The 20665-nt window shown below is 46.6% G+C and overlaps 1 protein-coding gene across 1 annotated transcript in view; it reads left to right on the forward strand.

Moving 5' to 3' along the window:
- Positions 1-20201, forward strand: part of LOC139747062 (uncharacterized) — a 146319-nt gene extending 126118 nt beyond the window's left edge. The window contains exons 8-15 of the mRNA XM_071658848.1: positions 6116-6261; positions 8088-8244; positions 10312-10575; positions 15144-15416; positions 16308-16501; positions 17891-18071; positions 18574-18843; positions 19972-20201. Coding sequence (XP_071514949.1) covers positions 6116-6261; positions 8088-8244; positions 10312-10575; positions 15144-15416; positions 16308-16501; positions 17891-18071; positions 18574-18843; positions 19972-20015 — 1529 coding nt within the window. The 3' untranslated portion in view covers positions 20016-20201. The remainder of the gene's footprint in view (positions 1-6115; positions 6262-8087; positions 8245-10311; positions 10576-15143; positions 15417-16307; positions 16502-17890; positions 18072-18573; positions 18844-19971) is intronic.
- Positions 20202-20665: the final 464 nt, after the last annotated feature.

A 20665-nucleotide genomic window follows, 5' to 3' on the forward strand; every position in this document is an offset into this window, starting at 1 on the left:
AAAACGTCACCTGCCTACGTGGCTACGTGTGTGTGTGTGTGTGTGTGTGTGTGTGTGTGTGTGTGTACCCTCCTGAAAGGGGCGATAAAGGCTCGTACGTCAGGTGATATACAAGACGCATTACGAACAAGGGACCTCAACAGCCACTGGTGTGTTCCCTGCCGTCCCTGAGGGGACTAACTGGCCACGTGTTGAGGAGGACAAGCCAGGAAGAAGCCGGCAGCAGGATTTACGACGGTGCCTGGCCATCACCCGACCCGACCTTTTTTTTTTCCTGCTGCTGAAAATGGTGCTTGAGGAGAAGTTGCACAGGTGGGCCCTGGGGGGAGGTTCGGGAGCCTGGGGCGTGGCTGGGGTTAGTGGCGCTGCTGACGGAGGAAGACGTGGAGTTAGGGTGGCGATCCACCTGATGGTGAGGAACTTAAACGAAGAAGTGGTCATGGTTCATGTGTCACTACCAAGGTGTACTGTGACGTGTGGGTGTTGTACACTCGTAGATCCCCGTCTCCTGGTGTGTGTGTGTGTGTGTGTGTGTGTGTGTGTGTGTGTGTGTGTGTGTGTGTGTGTGTGTGGCCTCACTGAGGGGACCAGATCCTACGGCCAGACAGGTGTGCGTCTGGGCCAGCCCGCGGCGATCAATGGTTGAAAGCTGGTGTTATCCTGGCTGGTTTATGTCATCTTAAGAGGTCTGCCATCCTGGTTGATTTAAGTCATCCTGGCTGATATGTTACCCTGGCTGGTTTATGGCACCCTGGCGGGAGTTCTGTCACTCAAGGGAGTTCACGTCAACCTGGCTGGTTTATATCATCCAGGCCGGTTTACGTCATCCTGTATGGTTTATGTCACCTGCGCATGATGCACAGAAGCGACAGTCGAACATCAGGAAGGAAATTCCGATAACCGATAAGGGAATCGATAACGGTGAGTGCTATCGGGTGATGACAATGCTTCATTTGTTGATTAAGAATGGGAATCCGATCCCAGCTCAACTAATTAGTTACAATTAGCATATTACAGGAATCTGAGTTGGAGACAATCTGCTGAGTGCATCAGGGGGCTACCTTCCTGTGTGAGGTCGCCTCACCACCCTCCACCTCCCTCCCTCCCCAGAGGTCACCAGGTTAAGGTCACCAGGATTATCCTCCCCAGAGGTCACCAGGTTAAGGTCACCAGGATTATCCTCCCCAGAGGTCACCAGGATAAGGTCACAGGGTCACCTCCATGGATAACTGTTCTTAGTGTGGCAGTGATCTTACGGGTGATGTTATCCACAAGGGCGAGGTGGTGTAGCTTTGAGCACCTCGCCCTTAGGGAGAGACCAGAGACCTTAGAGACGCCTCTAAGGGTTAGATTGGCTTATCTTGAACCAGACGTCTACCCTGAGGGTGATGACAAGTGTTAGGGGGTACCCCTGATACTTCTATGACACACAACCCCCTATTCGTCACTCACAACCTCCCCCTACCCCCCCCCCCCCTGCAACGCCTCATCCCGTTTACCTACCCTCCCCCCTCGACACACACACACACCCACACACACCTCTCAAACCTGCGGCCAACAACTTCTCACTCAGGACTGTTCAGCAACTTTACCGCCAGTTTGTATAGAGTTTCCCGGATTTTTAGAAAATTGTTGACTGAAGTTATTAGTCGCTGTCTCCCATGATGGCGCGCACAAGTGGCGATATTATCTAAATTGCTCCAGTTTACGTATGAAAAGAAAAAAAAATATATGCATAAAGCAATACATTCAAACGATTGAATTATGAGATGAAGCAATTTAACCACTTAGTACGAGGTATCACCTGTTTGCGATGGTGGATTAACTTTTTTGTTTAGATATAAATTTACTTGCCACTCGTGTCTTCCATGTGGTGATGTATGATGACAGGCAGGGGCGGCAGCGGCGGGAGTGTGTTCAGTCGTGTGCTTCACCAACTTAAATTCATCTTTGAGATTAAAAATGTTCCATCATTTCTGAATTTCGAAATCACGCACCTGACTTTTAGGCGCCTTACAGAACTACCTAAACTAACCTAAGCTAATTCAACCTAACTTACTAAAACCTAACCTAACCTAATTTAGTAAAACCTAACCTAACCTAACCTAATCTAATTTAACCTAACTTAGTAAAACCTAACCTAACCTAACCTAACCTAACTTAGTAAAACCTAAGCTAGCCTAACCTAACCTAACCTAACCTAACCTAATCTAAGCTGATCTAACATTACCTAACCCAACCTTACCTATGATAAGCTAGACCGTCGAGTGAGGCTATATATGACAAGTTTTCTGACTATATCAAAATGAAGAATGTATACAACACTTGTAAAGCGTCAACACTGAGCCTTGTGTTGCATGGAAGTAGGCTGGTGAGGAGAACACCAAAGCAGACCCATCTAATGTATTGTGGTGGAAATGAAAGAAGTGCTGAGAGTGAAACAGAATAATTAACTGTGATTATAATGAGCTACGTATTTCTTTGACTTTAACTAGAGAAGGGAGGTCACACTATCACATGGAATATTAGATCACAGAGAAAAATATATATCAATTTGTAATGCAAGCAACCATATTCTGCCTGGCTCTTAACTATGAGAACATTACTGTGAAAGGAACATAAAACACGTTCTGGCCTGAACCTTTGCCAGCGGTTTATATACATAACCAGCCGAATATATATATATATATATATATATATATATATATATATATATATATATATATATATATATATATATATATATATATACATATATATATATTTTGATCGAGTAAGTAACGTAAGGGTAAGAGAGATGTGTGGAAATAAAAAGAGCGTGGTTGAGAGAGCAGAAGAGGGTGCTTTGAAATGGTTTGGTCACATGGAGAGAATGAGTGAGGAAAGATTGACCAAGAGGATATATGTGTCGGAGGTGGAGGGAACGAGGAGAAGAGGGAGACCAAATTGGAGGTGGAAAGATGGAGTGAAAAAGATTTTGTGTGATCGGGGCCTGAACATGCAGGAGGGTGAAAGGAGGGCAAAGAATAGAGTGAATTGGAGCGATGTGGTATACCGGGGTTGACGTGCTGTCAGTGGATTGAATCAAGGCATGTGTATGGGGGTGGGTTGGGCCATTTCTTTCGTCTGTTTCCTTGCGCTACCTCGCAAACGCGGGAGACAGCGACAAAGCAAAAAAAAAAAAAAAAAAAAAAAAAAACATATATATATTTATATATATATATATATATATATATATATATATATATATATATATATATATATATATATATATATATATATATATATGAACACTGCTGAAGTAGCTTAAAATATTATGAATTATAAACAAATAATTCAGAAAACCACATTTGTGATAAAAATGTAACAACCCCAGAAAGTATTTCTCAAACAACAACAGTTGTTTCTCAACCAGGTTACTGTTATGTTATACCAGAACAAAATCATTATACACATGTACGAGCAAAGGGAAGGTAAGGTAAATATGTACAAGGTTGAGACGGGTCAACACGAGTGTAGAACCTTCCCCCTGTAACACAGCTAACAACATTCATCACACACACACACACACACGCACACACACGCACACACACACACACACACACACACACACACACACACACACACACACATACACACACACACACCACAGAGCTCCGTTCATAAGTATGGAAAGTCTACAGGTGGACCTCCCGCAGTTAATTTAATTCTCTCTATTACAACATCTTGGTGAGCATAAGCTCTCTCTCTCTCTCTCTCTCTCTCTCTCTCTCTCTCTCTCTCTCTCTCTCTCTCTCTCACACACACACACACACACACACAAAGCCTTATTTAGGACACCAAATCGCTACCTATCAAGCCAGACAATTGGCAAGAATTATTATCACCAATTTCTCTTCATATTTTCATTTTATATCTACCGGTAAATCATAAATAATTCTCCGAATCACATTGTGTACTCTGTAGTCTTATGCGTGGGAAGCGGACGTGGGTGGTGTGTGTGCGTGTGTGTGCGTGTGAGGCCTCACCAACACTGGACACTAGAGCTACGTAGGTACTTATTTACCATGTGCTGGGAGGCAGGAGGTTTACACTCGTGGGGCCTCATACCATGAACAATCTCTACTATCATCATACTTCTCATCACATATACCCACGAGAACACCTGAGAGCTGGGGTATAACACGTGCTCCACTAACGTACATATTGATTTCCTATGTTAAGGGCATTCCAACCAAACCTAGCTAAGTTTAGCTTCTAGTCATTTCCTATGTTAAACGTTTAAACCTAATCCAACCAGGGATAGTTTCCGTATAATTAAGTCAATCATGTTTAAATCTAACCTAACCCAACCCAATCAAAGCCAAGTTCTGGTTTTCTGTACTTTATGCATTCAAACTAAACTACTCCAACCCAGCACTGTGATGTCCTTGGTTATAAACAAAGTCTAACAGACTTACCTTACTATGCTGGATAAAGGCGGTCGCTGGCAGGTACAAGTTGTATATTTGACTGTCACCTTCAGCGGTATATCTTGCCTATGTTACTATCACGGTTGAGTAAAGCAGCGTTGCTAAGTCAGTTTTCCATAGTGTTGATGGTGTAAACACTGATTTATGAAGGTTTCAAAACTGTAGATGTTTGGTCGACGTTGACCCGGACGGACAACACACACCACACCTCAACCACAGCGCAGTGCGCATTGACACCTTGGCTTTTTCTCGTTGTTTATCAGATATTCTGGAAACAGAAAAAAAATTTCCATTCACGTAAGTAGTACTTTAAGTCTACCTTAAGAATATCTTCCTAATATTCTTAAATTCCAAAACACAATTTCGTTTTCTTCTACAACATTATTAAGAAGAGAATGTTCGTTACGTATGGAAAACACATAGTTAGGGATTGTCTGTGCCACACAGACGTAACCCTCAGAGGTCCTGCTAAATCCATGGTTCCTCCCACTGCAATAATCCCACTGGCATATTGACATTTCTGAGTGGATTTCTTTTTCGGCCGAAGTTTGCAAGGTGGAGACAAGGCGTGAGTCTCGGCCGCCCTGGCCAGCACTCGGGACGCAACGGCAAACAGTAACACTTGGCCAGCGGAACGGTATGTAAACAGAGGAACTGTTTATAGGATCCTGCTTGTGCAGGTTCCAGGATATCAAGTTTTACGAGTCCTTGACAGCGACAGTGATGACCCCCGGCCAGGATGGTTCAGGCCGTAATGAGCGAAACAAGACAACGTTGGCAGGCCAGGATGGCGACGCCTGCCAGGTCTGTGGTCATACACCTCCCCCAGCCCCAACCCCCAGCCCTTACCTCACTAATACCCCCAAGTGGGAGGGAGGGAGGGGGGGGGGGGGATTGAGGTGGAGACGCCGTCCCGGAAGGACGGTTATGGTTCATGCTGGTGATGGAGATGGTGGTGATGGCTGTGTTGGTGCGAGTCGAGGTGATGGATCACTGAAGGTGGTGATAGTGGTGGTGGTGATAGCGTTAGCACCATGAAATACACCAGTGTAAACAACAAGACACAACTACCCTTCCTCACCCCATGACACTTGCTACTATCGTTTCCGATCATCAACAATGTATATAATTTCGGTAAAACGTCAGAAGGCAAAACAATACTAGCGTTGCTTTTATACTGATTCCTGTTATGAACACACGTCCTTCCTGGGGCGTAGCTATGATTGTCGTACATGAAGGTCTACAGAGATGCAGTAGTTACTATGAAAGGAAACGAAAGTCACGTGTGGCACCACTCGACTACTCAACGACCATTCAGTCATCACACGACGCTAGTAGGTATGTGGAGCCAGAGCCTCCCTGGATGTTGAAGCAGTAAAGACGCTCTGATCCTTATCATAGCAACTTTATCAGAGGAGGTTGTCGTTATCATCATGTATCTTCCATCCCACACAGGTGACGAGGCGTGATACAGGGGATACATAATGAGGTCACGAGGTAAGATACGTAGAGTGAGGCACGAGGATACGTGCCAAAGAAACATAAAGATATTTCTCCACATGATGTTAGTGTAAGGCTGTATGTGTCTTCTACTGACCTGTGCATGTGTCATGTATCACCCTAGGAACATGTGTCTCCCTTAGACGTGCCGGAGGCGAGCCTGGGGGCCGAGGGCGGGCGCGCAGGCACGGCAGGAGGTGGCAGGGAGGTGCAGGAGGGGGAGGGCGTGACTCTCCTGTGCTCCGTCAGGGCTGACCCCCCCGTCTACAACATCACGTGGCTCCATAACGTGAGTACTGTACACTCGACGCTCCTCCCTGATGTACACCCTCACATACCTTGTGTCCAGCAGGAACGAAGCCACGGTGTGGGAAGTGTGCATCGCTGCCATTCACATCACACAACTGTATGTCTCTAGTGCTGTACACTCCTGTTGGGTCACCATCTTGCGTACATCGTCACGTACACTAAAGGAACAACGTGACGGTTCTTCTGATGTACCTCATCCACTGATGACCCTCTGCACAGGACGATGTACTGTGTACTATGTACAAAGAACCTTCCTGTATGAGGGACTGTAGCACACCATCACCCACGCAGCTAATCTCGAACTAGAGATTAAAAGACAGATGGATTATGCCACCAGGAGCATTCAAATCTCCCACATCCAATAAATGATGAGGAGAACATTAATTCCAGTGTTTTTCCCTCATTATCAAATACGTACACAGCAATGATAGGTCTGAGGTGGTTTATCTGTGGCCTTTGTATAAATCCTCTGGGCCAGCCGGGTCTAAGATCCAGATCCCTGATGGTGGGACAGAGGCGGGTGCCACCGTCAGCCCTCAGGGTCTCCCTTTCAGGGCAGGACAGAGGGGGAGTGTCAGTGCCAGCCCTGAGGGCCATCTCCTCAAGGACCCCGTGGACATAGATCAAAGGGGAGAGGGCTGACGGGCCCCTCTGACTACCCTGAAGGACGGGAGATAAATGGCCGACTGGGGAAGACATAGAGTAATTGGCCTTGGGGGAGGTCATGTCAAAGCCTCAGTTACAGAGAGACACAGAAGGTGTCCAGGTGTTACCACGCAACACCTGGACACCTGTGGCAATCCAGGCGTTCCCAGGCAACACCTGGGATGGAACTGATAACATTAGATGTCATCATCTGTGGTAGTTCAGCTGTCCTGTCATCTGTAGATGTAACGTTGTTATCATGGTCTTAGTACAAGAGTAGATGGCATATTTGAATCAATTTCCACACATCTGTATATGTAGAGTGGTCACATGTCTCCACTACATAATTACTGTGTAGGTCTTTGCTCTCGCTCCCACTGTGGGCGTTTGCTCTGCACACTGTTGAAGAACTCTTGAGTACATTCATGCATCTCAAAAATAGTTATTCACAATTCATAGAATGTATAAAACTTATGATATCTATAAGATTTGACTTTTTCAAAATTTACAGAATTGGTGAACTTCTAAACTTATGAAATCTGAAGATGAAAAAAATTATGAAAAACTTTTTCTATGTATTTTTTTGTATGTTCACTAAGTTTTTTAATTTTCTTTCCAGTAATTTTCCGGGTTTGCTTTCCAGTAATTTCCGGGTAATTCATAAGAAGTTGGACAGCTGGATGGGCTGGAGGGAGGGAGGGAGGCGTGCGGGGGATGTGCCAACTTTCGCCATAGGTTCAGTGAGGACAAATATTGTGGTGTTTTGACGGCGGGAGGAAGGGACTGGCCCAGCACCTCCCACTCTCTCTCTCTCTATCATTACAGAGCGGCCTCTAGGCTGCCCAACCCCGCGTCCTCCCCACGACCACTAACAGAGCCCCTTTCCTACCCCCTGAGCCACTAACAGAGCCCCTTATCCTACCCCCTGAGCCACTAACAGAGCCCCTTATCGTACCCCCTGAGCCACTAACAGAGCCCCTTATCCTACCCCCTGAGCCACGAACAGAGCCCCTTATCCTACCCCCTGAGCCACTAACAGAGCCCCTTATCCTACCCCCTGAGCCACTAACAGAGCCCCTTATCCTACCCCCTGAGCCACTAACAGAGCCCTCCTTGCCATGTCCCTGGACCACTAAAGCCCCCACCGTCCCCCGCCCACAGGGCCGCATCCTGAGCGTGGGTGGACGTCGGTGGATGCGAGACAACGCCTCCCTCGTGATATCCCCCGTCAGTCGTGGCGACGCCGGCCTCTACACCTGCCTGGCCTCCAACCGCGAGGGTGACGGCCACTCCAACGCCGTCCTCATCCGCGTCACCCGTGAGTACCGACCTTGACTCACCCATGAGTACCGACCTTGACTCACCCGTGAGTACCAACTCTACCTCACCAACCCTACTTTGCCCTCCTCTCGCACTTTCTCCCATTCTCCTTCCCTCTCACACCTCCCACTCTCCCTCACACGCCTGCCCGGACAACGACCGTTCTTCGGTCCAGTTCCACCTCAAGACCCTGGCAACATCGGAACTACCCACTTACCCACGGCGGCCCCCACCACCGGAGGTCGCGCGAGCCTCCTGTAAAATGCCCCCATGCATTATTAATCACATCATAGACTATGCATGGCGGAGGGCGTCAGTCAGGGTGTACGTGTGCCGTGACTGGTCCGTCATTGTGGCTCGTGTTGTCCTTGTTAAGGACGGCTGGTGGGTAGCTCGAACCTGTGTTTTGCTACCACAGAGAAAAGAAAAAAAAAAGGAAGAAGAAAAAAAGAAGAAAGAGTAAGGCACAGATCACCAGAGCACTGCTGGTATATACGAAGCTGCAATTTTCTTTTTTTCTGTTTTCCTCGAGGAGTCATCTCGTGGAGGCAGACAATTCATCTCCAGAAAAACTGTTTCGTGTGTTGGGGGGAAAGTCGGGCATGTCTGAACTTTTCTAAAGTTGTGATGAGTTTGTTTCCTCATGTAGAACATGTGCACGAAGCTCAGACATACCATCATCCGTGGTGGTGTGTGCCACACCCACACAGGGAGAGCATTCCTCCCTCCTCCACCTGACGTATGACACCCGCCCCTCCCTCATCGAGAAGATAGATAAACTGATCATTTATCTTAACATAGATTATCTCAGGCGTTCACTGCATGGGACGTTTTCTCTATATGACCCAGAACAGAGATAAATGTATCAATAAAAAGCAAACTTCACTGAAAATTCTTCTTCAACTTTGATTTCGGCTGACCATCAGAGGTCACCAAGGTCACGGGCTCAAAGGTTAATTAACCTTTCGTGCGATAATATGCCAGTTATCGTATTAGTCGAAGTTGTTCATGTTTCCTGTAATCATGTCACCATAGTTTTTTGTCAGTTTTTTTTTTTTATCCAAATTACTTCATTATAAAGTTGAATTACCTCCCTTGGTTAGTTAGTGTTCGACCCATGAGCATCTCCCGCGAGTGCTCAGGACACAGGTGAGTGCACGGGTAAGCAGGTAATTAGGGGGATCAAGAGTAGTTGCTCAGGTGGCTAGGTGAGGTCTGTCCAGGTGAAGCCAAGGTTCAGTAGGATACTCAGGGAACCGTCAACTGGTCTAGGCACAACTCTCGGCCATAACACCAACACAACGCCTCCAGATTATCCCTCCTACATCCTCACATCCTCCGCATCATACCACTCTCTTCCCCCTGTTGTTCTCTTGTTTTCTACCTTCCACGGAGTACAGAATCTGAATATATCAGTGATCAGCAGTATAGATGGTCTCTAGTGTATTCATTTGCTTGTAAAGATGTCATGTTTTGCCTTCTATATGTTCACTAAAGCAGATCAAATAAACACTTTAGTTCAGTGTTTGAGACAGAAATGGATATGTCCTATACAGCAGAAAATGTTTACAGTACCATGAATACAATGCAATATATAACACGTTCCAGTTTATGGATGAAATTCCATGTAAAAATTTCATACTTTGATGGTGTTGGATGTGGAGTTACATTCAAAAATGTCCCACAAGAAGGTTAACCATTATTTATGAATATTTACATATGTATATCATAACTTCATTTCTGAATATCTCACTGTTTTTGACACAGCAGCAGTAGGGTAGAAACGTACCTTCTTCCAGAGCAAGACACTAGCATAACTCAAGCACACATGTTACAGGCTAGAGACCTGCCCAACAACCTGGAGTCTCTGAGAGAGGCAGGCTAGGATAGATTACATCTACATAACTGTGATAATGTCAACATGTTACAGAGTCGAGTTCATACTACAATATGCGTTAACTAAGACTCAGGTCTAGCGTCAGTGTCTGGTAATTCTGATTCAGTTAGCTGATTGGATAAAGATCCTGGAGATGAACGTGTAATGAGGTGTTTGTTGCCCCTGTAGACCCGCCGTACTGCACGGGGTCACCTGAGAGTCACCTAGTCGTGCCCTCCAACACCTCAGTAACCCTCACCTGCCGGGTGGAGGCCGTGCCAATGGACCTCAAGTTCACCTGGAAGGTGGGGTCACCTGCCCTGCAGCAGGGCCAGGGGAAGGTGCCTCCCCCGCCACGCCACAGTGGACACCTCGCCTCCGCCCGCATCCTGGCAGACCAAGGAGGACGAGCAACCACCTTGCAGCAGGCGAAGGACCCCCCGGCCTTCTGGTAACCTTGTCCTAGTGGATGATCTTGTCCTAGTGGATGATCTTGTCCTAGTGGATGATCTTGTCCTAGTGGATGATCTTGTCCTAAGTGGATGATCTTGTCCTAGTGGATGATCTTGTCCTAGGTGGATGATCTTGTCCTAGGTGGATGATCTTGTCCTAGTGGATGATCTTGTCCTAGTGGATGATCTTGTCCTAGTGGATGATCTTGTCCTAGTGGATGATCTTGTCCTAGTGGATGATCTTGTCCTAGTGGATGATCTTGTCCTAGTGGATGATCTTGTCCTAGTGGATGATCTTGTCCTAGTGGATGATCTTGTCCTAGGTGGATGATCTTGTCCTAGTGGATGATCTTGTCCTAGTGGATGATCTTGTCCTAAGTGGATGATCTTGTCCTAGTGGATGATCTTGTCCTAGGTGGATGATCTTGTCCTAGTGGATGATCTTGTCCTAGTGGATGATCTTGTCCTAGGTGGATGATCTTGTCCTAGTGGATGATCTTGTCCTAGGTGGATGATCTTGTCCTAGTGGATGATCTTGTCCTAGTGGATGATCTTGTCCTAGTGGATGATCTTGTCCTAGGTGGATGATCTTGTCCTAAGTGGATGATCTTGTCCTAGTGGATGATCTTGTCCTAGGTGGATGATCTTGTCCTAGTGGATGATCTTGTCCTAAGTGGATGATCTTGTCCTAGGTGGATGATCTTGTCCTAAGTGGATGATCTTGTCCTAGTGGATGATCTTGTCCTAGTGGATGATCTTGTCCTAGGTGGATGATCTTGTCCTAGGTGGATGATCTTGTCCTAGGTGGATGATCTTGTCCTAGGTGGATGATCTTGTCCTAGTGGATGATCTTGTCCTAGTGGATGATCTTGTCCTAGGTGGATGATCTTGTCCTAGTGGATGATCTTGTCCTAGTGGATGATCTTGTCCTAGTGGATGATCTTGTCCTAGTGGATGATCTTGTCCTAAGTGGATGATCTTGTCCTAGTGGATGATCTTGTCCTAGTGGATGATCTTGTCCTAGTGGATGATCTTGTCCTAGTGGATGATCTTGTCCTAGTGGATGATCTTGTCCTAGGTGGATGATCTTGTCCTAGTGGATGATCTTGTCCTAGTGGATGATCTTGTCCTAGGTGGATGATCTTGTCCTAGTGGATGATCTTGTCCTAAGTGGATGATCTTGTCCTAGTGGATGATCTTGTCCTAGTGGATGATCTTGTCCTAGTGGATGATCTTGTCCTAAGTGGATGATCTTGTCCTAGTGGATGATCTTGTCCTAGTGGATGATCTTGTCCTAAGTGGATGATCTTGTCCTAGTGGATGATCTTGTCCTAGTGGATGATCTTGTCCTAGTGGATGATCTTGTCCTAGTGGATGATCTTGTCCTAGTGGATGATCTTGTCCTAGGTGGATGATCTTGTCCTAGTGGATGATCTTGTCCTAAGTGGATGATCTTGTCCTAGTGGATGATCTTGTCCTAGTGGATGATCTTGTCCTAAGTGGATGATCTTGTCCTAGTGGATGATCTTGTCCTAGTGGATGATCTTGTCCTAGGTGGATGATCTTGTCCTAGGTGGATGATCTTGTCCTAGTGGATGATCTTGTCCTAGTGGATGATCTTGTCCTAGTGGATGATCTTGTCCTAGGTGGATGATCTTGTCCTAGTGGATGATCTTGTCCTAGTGGATGATCTTGTCCTAGGTGGATGATCTTGTCCTAAGTGGATGATCTTGTCCTAGTGGATGATCTTGTCCTAGTGGATGATCTTGTCCTAGTGGATGATCTTGTCCTAGTGGATGATCTTGTCCTAGTGGATGATCTTGTCCTAGGTGGATGATCTTGTCCTAGTGGATGATCTTGTCCTAGTGGATGATCTTGTCCTAGTGGATGATCTTGTCCTAGTGGATGATCTTGTCCTAGTGGATGATCTTGTCCTAGTGGATGATCTTGTCCTAGTGGATGATCTTGTCCTAGTGGATGATCTTGTCCTAGTGGATGATCTTGTCCTAGGTGGATGATCTTGTCCTAGTGGATGATCTTGTCCTAAGTGGATGATCTTGTCCTAGGTGGATGATCTTGTCCTAGGTGGATGATCTTGTCCTAGTGGATGATCTTGTCCTAGTGGATGATCTTGTCCTAGGTGGATGATCTTGTCCTAGGTGGATGATCTTGTCCTAGGTGGATGATCTTGTCCTAGGTGGATGATCTTGTCCTAGGTGGATGATCTTGTCCTAGGTGGATGATCTTGTCCTAGGTGGATGATCTTGTCCTAGGTGGATGATCTTGTCCTAGTGGATGATCTTGTCCTAGGTGGATGATCTTGTCCTAGTGGATGATCTTGTCCTAGTGGATGATCTTGTCCTAGGTGGATGATCTTGTCCTAAGTGGATGATCTTGTCCTAGTGGATGATCTTGTCCTAAGTGGATGATCTTGTCCTAGTGGATGATCTTGTCCTAGTGGATGATCTTGTCCTAGGTGGATGATCTTGTCCTAGGTGGATGATCTTGTCCTAGGTGGATGATCTTGTCCTAGTGGATGATCTTGTCCTAGTGGATGATCTTGTCCTAGTGGATGATCTTGTCCTAGTGGATGATCTTGTCCTAGTGGATGATCTTGTCCTAGTGGATGATCTTGTCCTAAGTGGATGATCTTGTCCTAGTGGATGATCTTGTCCTAGTGGATGATCTTGTCCTAGTGGATGATCTTGTCCTAGTGGATGATCTTGTCCTAGTGGATGATCTTGTCCTAGTGGATGATCTTGTCCTAGTGGATGATCTTGTCCTAGTGGATGATCTTGTCCTAGTGGATGATCTTGTCCTAGTGGATGATCTTGTCCTAGTGGATGATCTTGTCCTAGTGGATGATCTTGTCCTAGGTGGATGATCTTGTCCTAAGTGGATGATCTTGTCCTAAGTGGATGATCTTGTCCTAGTGGATGATCTTGTCCTAGTGGATGATCTTGTCCTAGTGGATGATCTTGTCCTAGTGGATGATCTTGTCCTAGGTGGATGATCTTGTCCTAAGTGGATGATCTTGTCCTAGTGGATGATCTTGTCCTAGTGGATGATCTTGTCCTAGGTGGATGATCTTGTCCTAGTGGATGATCTTGTCCTAGTGGATGATCTTGTCCTAGTGGATGATCTTGTCCTAGTGGATGATCTTGTCCTAGTGGATGATCTTGTCCTAGGTGGATGATCTTGTCCTAGTGGATGATCTTGTCCTAGTGGATGATCTTGTCCTAAGTGGATGATCTTGTCCTAGTGGATGATCTTGTCCTAAGTGGATGATCTTGTCCTAGGTGGATGATCTTGTCCTAAGTGGATGATCTTGTCCTAGTGGATGATCTTGTCCTAGTGGATGATCTTGTCCTAGGTGGATGATCTTGTCCTAGTGGATGATCTTGTCCTAGTGGATGATCTTGTCCTAGTGGATGATCTTGTCCTAGTGGATGATCTTGTCCTAGGTGGATGATCTTGTCCTAGTGGATGATCTTGTCCTAGGTGGATGATCTTGTCCTAGTGGATGATCTTGTCCTAGGTGGATGATCTTGTCCTAGGTGGATGATCTTGTCCTAGGTGGATGATCTTGTCCTAGTGGATGATCTTGTCCTAGTGGATGATCTTGTCCTAAGTGGATGATCTTGTCCTAGTGGATGATCTTGTCCTAGGTGGATGATCTTGTCCTAGGTGGATGATCTTGTCCTAGTGGATGATCTTGTCCTAGTGGATGATCTTGTCCTAGTGGATGATCTTGTCCTAGTGGATGATCTTGTCCTAGTGGATGATCTTGTCCTAGTGGATGATCTTGTCCTAAGTGGATGATCTTGTCCTAGGTGGATGATCTTGTCCTAGTGGATGATCTTGTCCTAGTGGATGATCTTGTCCTAGTGGATGATCTTGTCCTAGGTGGATGATCTTGTCCTAGTGGATGATCTTGTCCTAGGTGGATGATCTTGTCCTAGGTGGATGATCTTGTCCTAAGTGGATGATCTTGTCCTAGTGGATGATCTTGTCCTAAGTGGATGATCTTGTCCTAAGTGGATGATCTTGTCCTAGTGGATGATCTTGTCCTAGTGGATGATCTTGTCCTAGTGGATGATCTTGTCCTAGTGGATGATCTTGTCCTAGTGGATGATCTTGTCCTAGTGGATGATCTTGTCCTAAGTGGATGATCTTGTCCTAGTGGATGATCTTGTCCTAGTGGATGATCTTGTCCTAGTGGATGATCTTGTCCTAGTGGATGATCTTGTCCTAGTGGATGATCTTGTCCTAGTGGATGATCTTGTCCTAGGTGGATGATCTTGTCCTAGTGGATGATCTTGTCCTAGTGGATGATCTTGTCCTAGGTGGATGATCTTGTCCTAGTGGATGATCTTGTCCTAGGTGGATGATCTTGTCCTAGTGGATGATCTTGTCCTAGTGGATGATCTTGTCCTAGGTGGATGATCTTGTCCTAGGTGGATGATCTTGTCCTAGTGGATGATCTTGTCCTAGGTGGATGATCTTGTCCTAAGTGGATGATCTTGTCCTAGTGGATGATCTTGTCCTAAGTGGATGATCTTGTCCTAGGTCAACCATCTCCCGCCCTCCTGGTAGGAGCAGGGGAGGCGGTGGCTCCAGGACCGGGGGCAGGAGAGCACCAGCAGGACTCCCCGTGGAACGACTCGCAGCAGATCCTACAGACGAAGCAGGACGGGGAGGTGAAGGGGCGTCGGGACCCGAGTCATCCTAACCAGTCGACCCTCACCCTGACGCCCTCAGCCTCCACTGTGGTCGGCTGCTACGCCCGTAACAGTGTAGGACACATCAAGGTCCCTTGCACCTACAGCCTCACCGTGGTGGGTCAGTACACTGCTACACCCAGTACTACAACCTTAACACTGCACCCAGTACTATACACAGCAACACTACACTCAGTACTACAACCTGAACACTGCACCCAGTACTACAACCTCAACACTGCACCCAGTATTACAACCTCAACACCGCACTCAACACTATATATTCAACACTACACCCAGTACTATACCCTCGACACTACACCCAGTATCCTATGCATAATACTATACCTTTAACACTACACTCAACACCACCGCAATACCACACCTTTAATATTACACCCAGACAACAAGCTCTCATAGCTCTACACCTTTAACATTATATCCGAAACTGCAACCTTCATACTACACCCAATGCTCAGCTCATCACACTACACTGGATACCACAACATACACAAATGCAATAGCCAGCTCACTGTACCCAGGCGTACACTCTCAACCCACATATACACCTTGTTCCTACACATGTCTGAACCTTCTACACCTTACAACCCTAATAGGTGTAAGTCACAGTGTATCAGAACAACTTCAGAAAGTGTAAACTACACTTTTGTCAGTGTGTGTGTGTGTGTGTGTGTGTGTGTGTGTGTGTGTGTGTGTGTGCTGTTTCATAATAATCTTTTCTCACAACTAACTGGACAGTTATTCGTTTAATCAGAACAACAAAGACTAATTTTTTTAGAATTATTCAGCTAACTTGATTAAGCTACATTTAATGTTATAGTATCAAAGATAATCTGCAATCATTATGCATATGTGTATATATATATATATATATATATATATATATATATATATATATATATATATATATATATATATATATATATATATATGCCAACAAGACTGGTAGTCAGGGTGGTATGTGTGTGTGTGTGTATGTGTGTTGTTGCAGAGCAGCCGAAGGCCTTGAGGGAGTGTAGGGTAACCCTGGTGGGCGTGGCCCGCCTCAAGGTCAAGTGTGAAGACCCCGCCCACTACACCCCAGCCCACCACGCCCAGCCGGGAGTTGACCCCACCCACCCGCAACACTCGCCCAGCCTCAGCTTCGTCAGGTCACCAGAGGCCAGCTCCAGGGCCAACCTTGAGGTACGTCATACGTCCATAGATAGATTAACAGAAAGACAGACAGACTGATACAATCGCACATGCACACAACGATCGGTCGATCGACAGAGAGCTACGTAGAGAGACAGTGGACAGATAAAGATAAATATGGAGAGATACGATGGTAAGCAGACAGATAGATAGACAAGACTGTACGAATGCTAATTTCTGCTTCATAACTAAAAGTTCAGTTCCTTATTATTTGTCAAAATGTTCTTAAACATTTCTTCTTTTATAGTGCCCCCTAAATGTTCTATAGAGATCCCTAAGTGTTTTATAGAACCCCCAAGTGTTCTATAGCGCCCTAGATGTTCTACAGAGCCGCCAGGTGTTCTACAGAGCTCCCTAGTTTTCTTGCTAGCAGTGTTTTCTTCTGTCTTCTGCTAGAACTGCAGGTCAAGGATGAATATTAACACAGTAAAGTGTGTCTCAGGGTGACGAAATGGTAGTTTCATATGTATACAGAGCACAGTATGATAATGTGGTGGATGATTTTGTTCTGGGGTGGATAATTTTGTTCTGAGTGGATGATCTTGTCCTAGGTGGATGATCTTGTCCTAAGTGGATGATCTTGTCCTAAGTGGATGATCTTGTCCTAAGTGGATGATCTTGTCCTAGGTGGATGATCTTGTCCTAGGTGGATGATCTTGTCCTAGGTGGATGATCTTGTTCTGTTGTCGTGGAGTGGATGGTGTTGTTCTGTCATGTGAGTCAGGAGGGCTACGTAAACTGATATATCTCCTTAACGACGTGTGCAGCAGGAGTAAGAGGAAGAGGAGGAACAAGAGAAGGAGGAGGAGGAGGCAGAGGAAGAACAAGAGAAGGAGGAGGAGGAGGAGGCGGAGAAGAGAGAGCAAGAAAAGCGAGGATCTCGTGACTGAAAGAGATGAAGAGGTCTGGTGTAAACTCGAGAATGGGAAGAAAACGGAGGTCTTAGAGGAATTTAAACATTTGGGAGATGTGTTGTGTGAGGAGGATAGTGAGGAGGATAGTGAGGAGGGTAGTGAGGAGGCGGAGGACGGGCGGGAGAGTAACGTGAGGGAGGTATGAGAGTTCTCCAGGAGCCTCGGGGAGTGGCAGGGAATCGAACTTTGGGGGAAGTGATGGAGGCCATGTTCCACAGTGGATGGGCAACATCACTCCTCCTGATTATGAGTGGGACGGGAAAAGGTAAGGACGAAGTCTTGGATGGTAAACCAGCCTTCAGCAGTATCCTGGGGTCAGTGTTCAGGCCTTCAGCAGTACCCAGGGGACGGTGGTCAGGCCTTCAGCAGTCCCCTGGGGACGGTGGTCAGGCCTTCAGCAGTACCCTGGGGACGGTGTTCAGGCCTGCCACGAGCACACCACTTGACTGCCCCCCTCTTTGCCCAGGTGTGGTCTGGGGAGACCCTGGTGGCCAATGTGAGCGAGGGGCGTCCACAGTTCTCCGTGCGTGGTCTTCCTCCTGCCACCGACTTGCGCCTCGTCCTGTACACTGCCACGCCCCACGCCCGCTCCACGCCTCTGTACATGTACACGCGCACCCTTCCACGCACCGTTGTACACTTCACAGGTATGTCCATGATTTAGGTACGATGTATTGTTGTACTCACACCGTAATGGTACGCCCCAATCAGGCAGGAGGCTGTGTGATGTTCTCCGCTCAACACACTCATCTTACACTTGGAAATTTGCATGAATTTGCATCCCTGACTCGTTTGAAGATCTGTACATCATCTGTAGCATAAGTGACGTCTGTAGATTATGTGCCGTGAGTTTAAATCAAAACTGAGACAGAATGTGAGGCTCTGAACCCACCTGTCTCAATGACTGCACATCCACTGTAGAGTCTTGTGAAGTTTGTCCTCTTTTGTGTTCGTCAAATCATTTAGTTTAAGTAGCATTGACCTGGCCTTGGAGGGTCTGGCAGTACGTAGCACTGACCTGACCTTGGAGGGTCTGACAGTACGTGGCACTAACCTGACCTTGGAGGGTCTGATAGTACGTGGCACTGACCTGACCTTGGAGGGTCTGATAGTGCGTGGTATTGACCTGACCTTCTCTCCTCCCCACAGTGCCTCCGCCCACACGCCCGAAGCCCCCGGAACCTGAGACAATCCCACCCACGCTTCTGGAAGCCCTCGGGTGGCAGGTTGTGGGCGGGGTGGGAGGTGTGGGCTTGGTGCTGCTGCTGGTGCTGAGTGCGGGCGTGAGGGCGTGGACGCGACGAAGGGCGCGAGCAGCAGCAGCAGCAGCAGCAGGGGAGAACAGCAGCACCAACAGCCAGGAACAGCAGCTGCATCAGCAGCAGTCACACCACGCCTCTCTCATCACTACAACCTCCGGTAAGTGGTACGGTGGTAGAGGGTTGTGTAGCCTACCACACACACGCCCCAGTAGTCCTTACCACAGTTAGAGACTAGGATTATAGTGACTAGGACGGGGGGGGGGGGACGGAAATACCAAACGTGATTGGCTAAAAGAAATAAGATAAACTAGTAATGATTCTTACATCATAGACCTGCTGATTAGATCCTGTACATAGCTTTCATGATATCAGTTCATCGTCATAACATGAAAATAACCATTTGGCTGATGCTAATACCCACGTGTGAGAGGATGGCATATAGTGTTTACGACAATGAATTATTCTAAAAGGTCAAGGTTCATGAAATTTGGCTTCCTAATTGTTCAGTGGGGAACATAAGGAATGACTTCAAAACTTTTGTTCTTACGAAAAATGGGGAATATAAACATCTATGAAATACTGGGTACGAAGGCATGACCTTTGACCTGACGTTTAAGGTTATCTAGGAGAGAAAAGAAAATCATCAGATACTTAGAGGTAAGTATGGAGATGGTTGAGGAAAGAAAGATGTCGAGGAAGATATGCCAGTAAATGTGTTTAGCCTCGGTGGGTAGCGAAAGTTACCAATGATCCATCTGTTTCCGAACAACGGCCACACAAAACTGTGCGGGTCGATTCCCTCCATTTGTGGTATGTGATCCAGATGATGAAGTGGCGTGATCGCCCTCCAATGAACCTCTTCTACGACCGGACATGCCTGAGAAACGGCCGATATCCTCGTCATATGGGTCATTCCGGCCCATACCGGCATGACAAGAACGGTTCCTGTTTTGCCGGTTTTATTCTGATCCGAGAATTAACTGAGATTAATAATGGTCATAATTCTACCCCAAAACTTGAATCAAATATTACGGAATTCCGACGTGATTTGTTTATCTGTGTGGCACAGCGGCTGGGTGTGTAGGGCGAGCGGTCCCGCACTGTATGGCTACACTTTCTGAACCTTGTCCATCTTTATGATCATCTTCATCACGATATTCATGAGTCAAACTTGACTACCGTATGTGTGAGTGTGAGCATGTGATACCATACATGTTGCTGGAAGGCTGTCCTAATGTTTGTGTTGCTGTTCTGTTGTATTAACTGGTGTTTCTGTGTTCCGCAGACGAGAGTATTTGGGGTCCCGAGTGGCGAAGCTCATCTATGTAAGGTGCACCAACACTGCCGCAGATGTACACTCCCAGCCTCCCACTCTCACCTTTCATCATCTCCCTCTCCCACTCTCCCTCACCCCCTCCCCGCGCTCTCTCACCCCCCCCCCCCCACCCGCGTCACGTGATCAGTGTAGACCCCCTGTGGACTAGTATGTTTGTATATTTGTAATAAATGGTCGGAATTTTGTGTCATTAGCGTTTCATTTTGGTCCTTAATGGCTCATGGCGCCTAGCAGATGATTCCTGGCTCTCTCTCTCTCTCTCTCTCTCTCTCTCTCTCTCTCTCTCTCTCTCTCTCTCTCTCTCTCTCTCTCTCTCTCTCTCTCTCTCTCTCTCTCTCTCTCTCTCTCTCTCTCTCTCTCTCTAACATTGTATATTTCTTACATTAAAGATATTCTAAACCAAAACAAGTGAAGAAGAGACAAAGAAAGACTAAAGATAAATCCCCTCTGAGTGTACAGTACCACCTTCCCACCTGAGCACCTACCTTATATGTTCACCACACCAGCTGCCGGTGTATATATTCTCATTACACTCGACCATTCTCTCTACTGGGTCCCACAGCATTACCATACCCGGAGCACCTTTTTGTTGTTCACTATGCCTGCCACTTGGTCACTAACTTTCTGAGAATAAATGTTACAT

Source organism: Panulirus ornatus, chromosome 67 (genome assembly GCF_036320965.1).
Source record: "Panulirus ornatus isolate Po-2019 chromosome 67, ASM3632096v1, whole genome shotgun sequence".
NCBI classification, from domain to species: domain Eukaryota; kingdom Metazoa; phylum Arthropoda; class Malacostraca; order Decapoda; family Palinuridae; genus Panulirus; species Panulirus ornatus.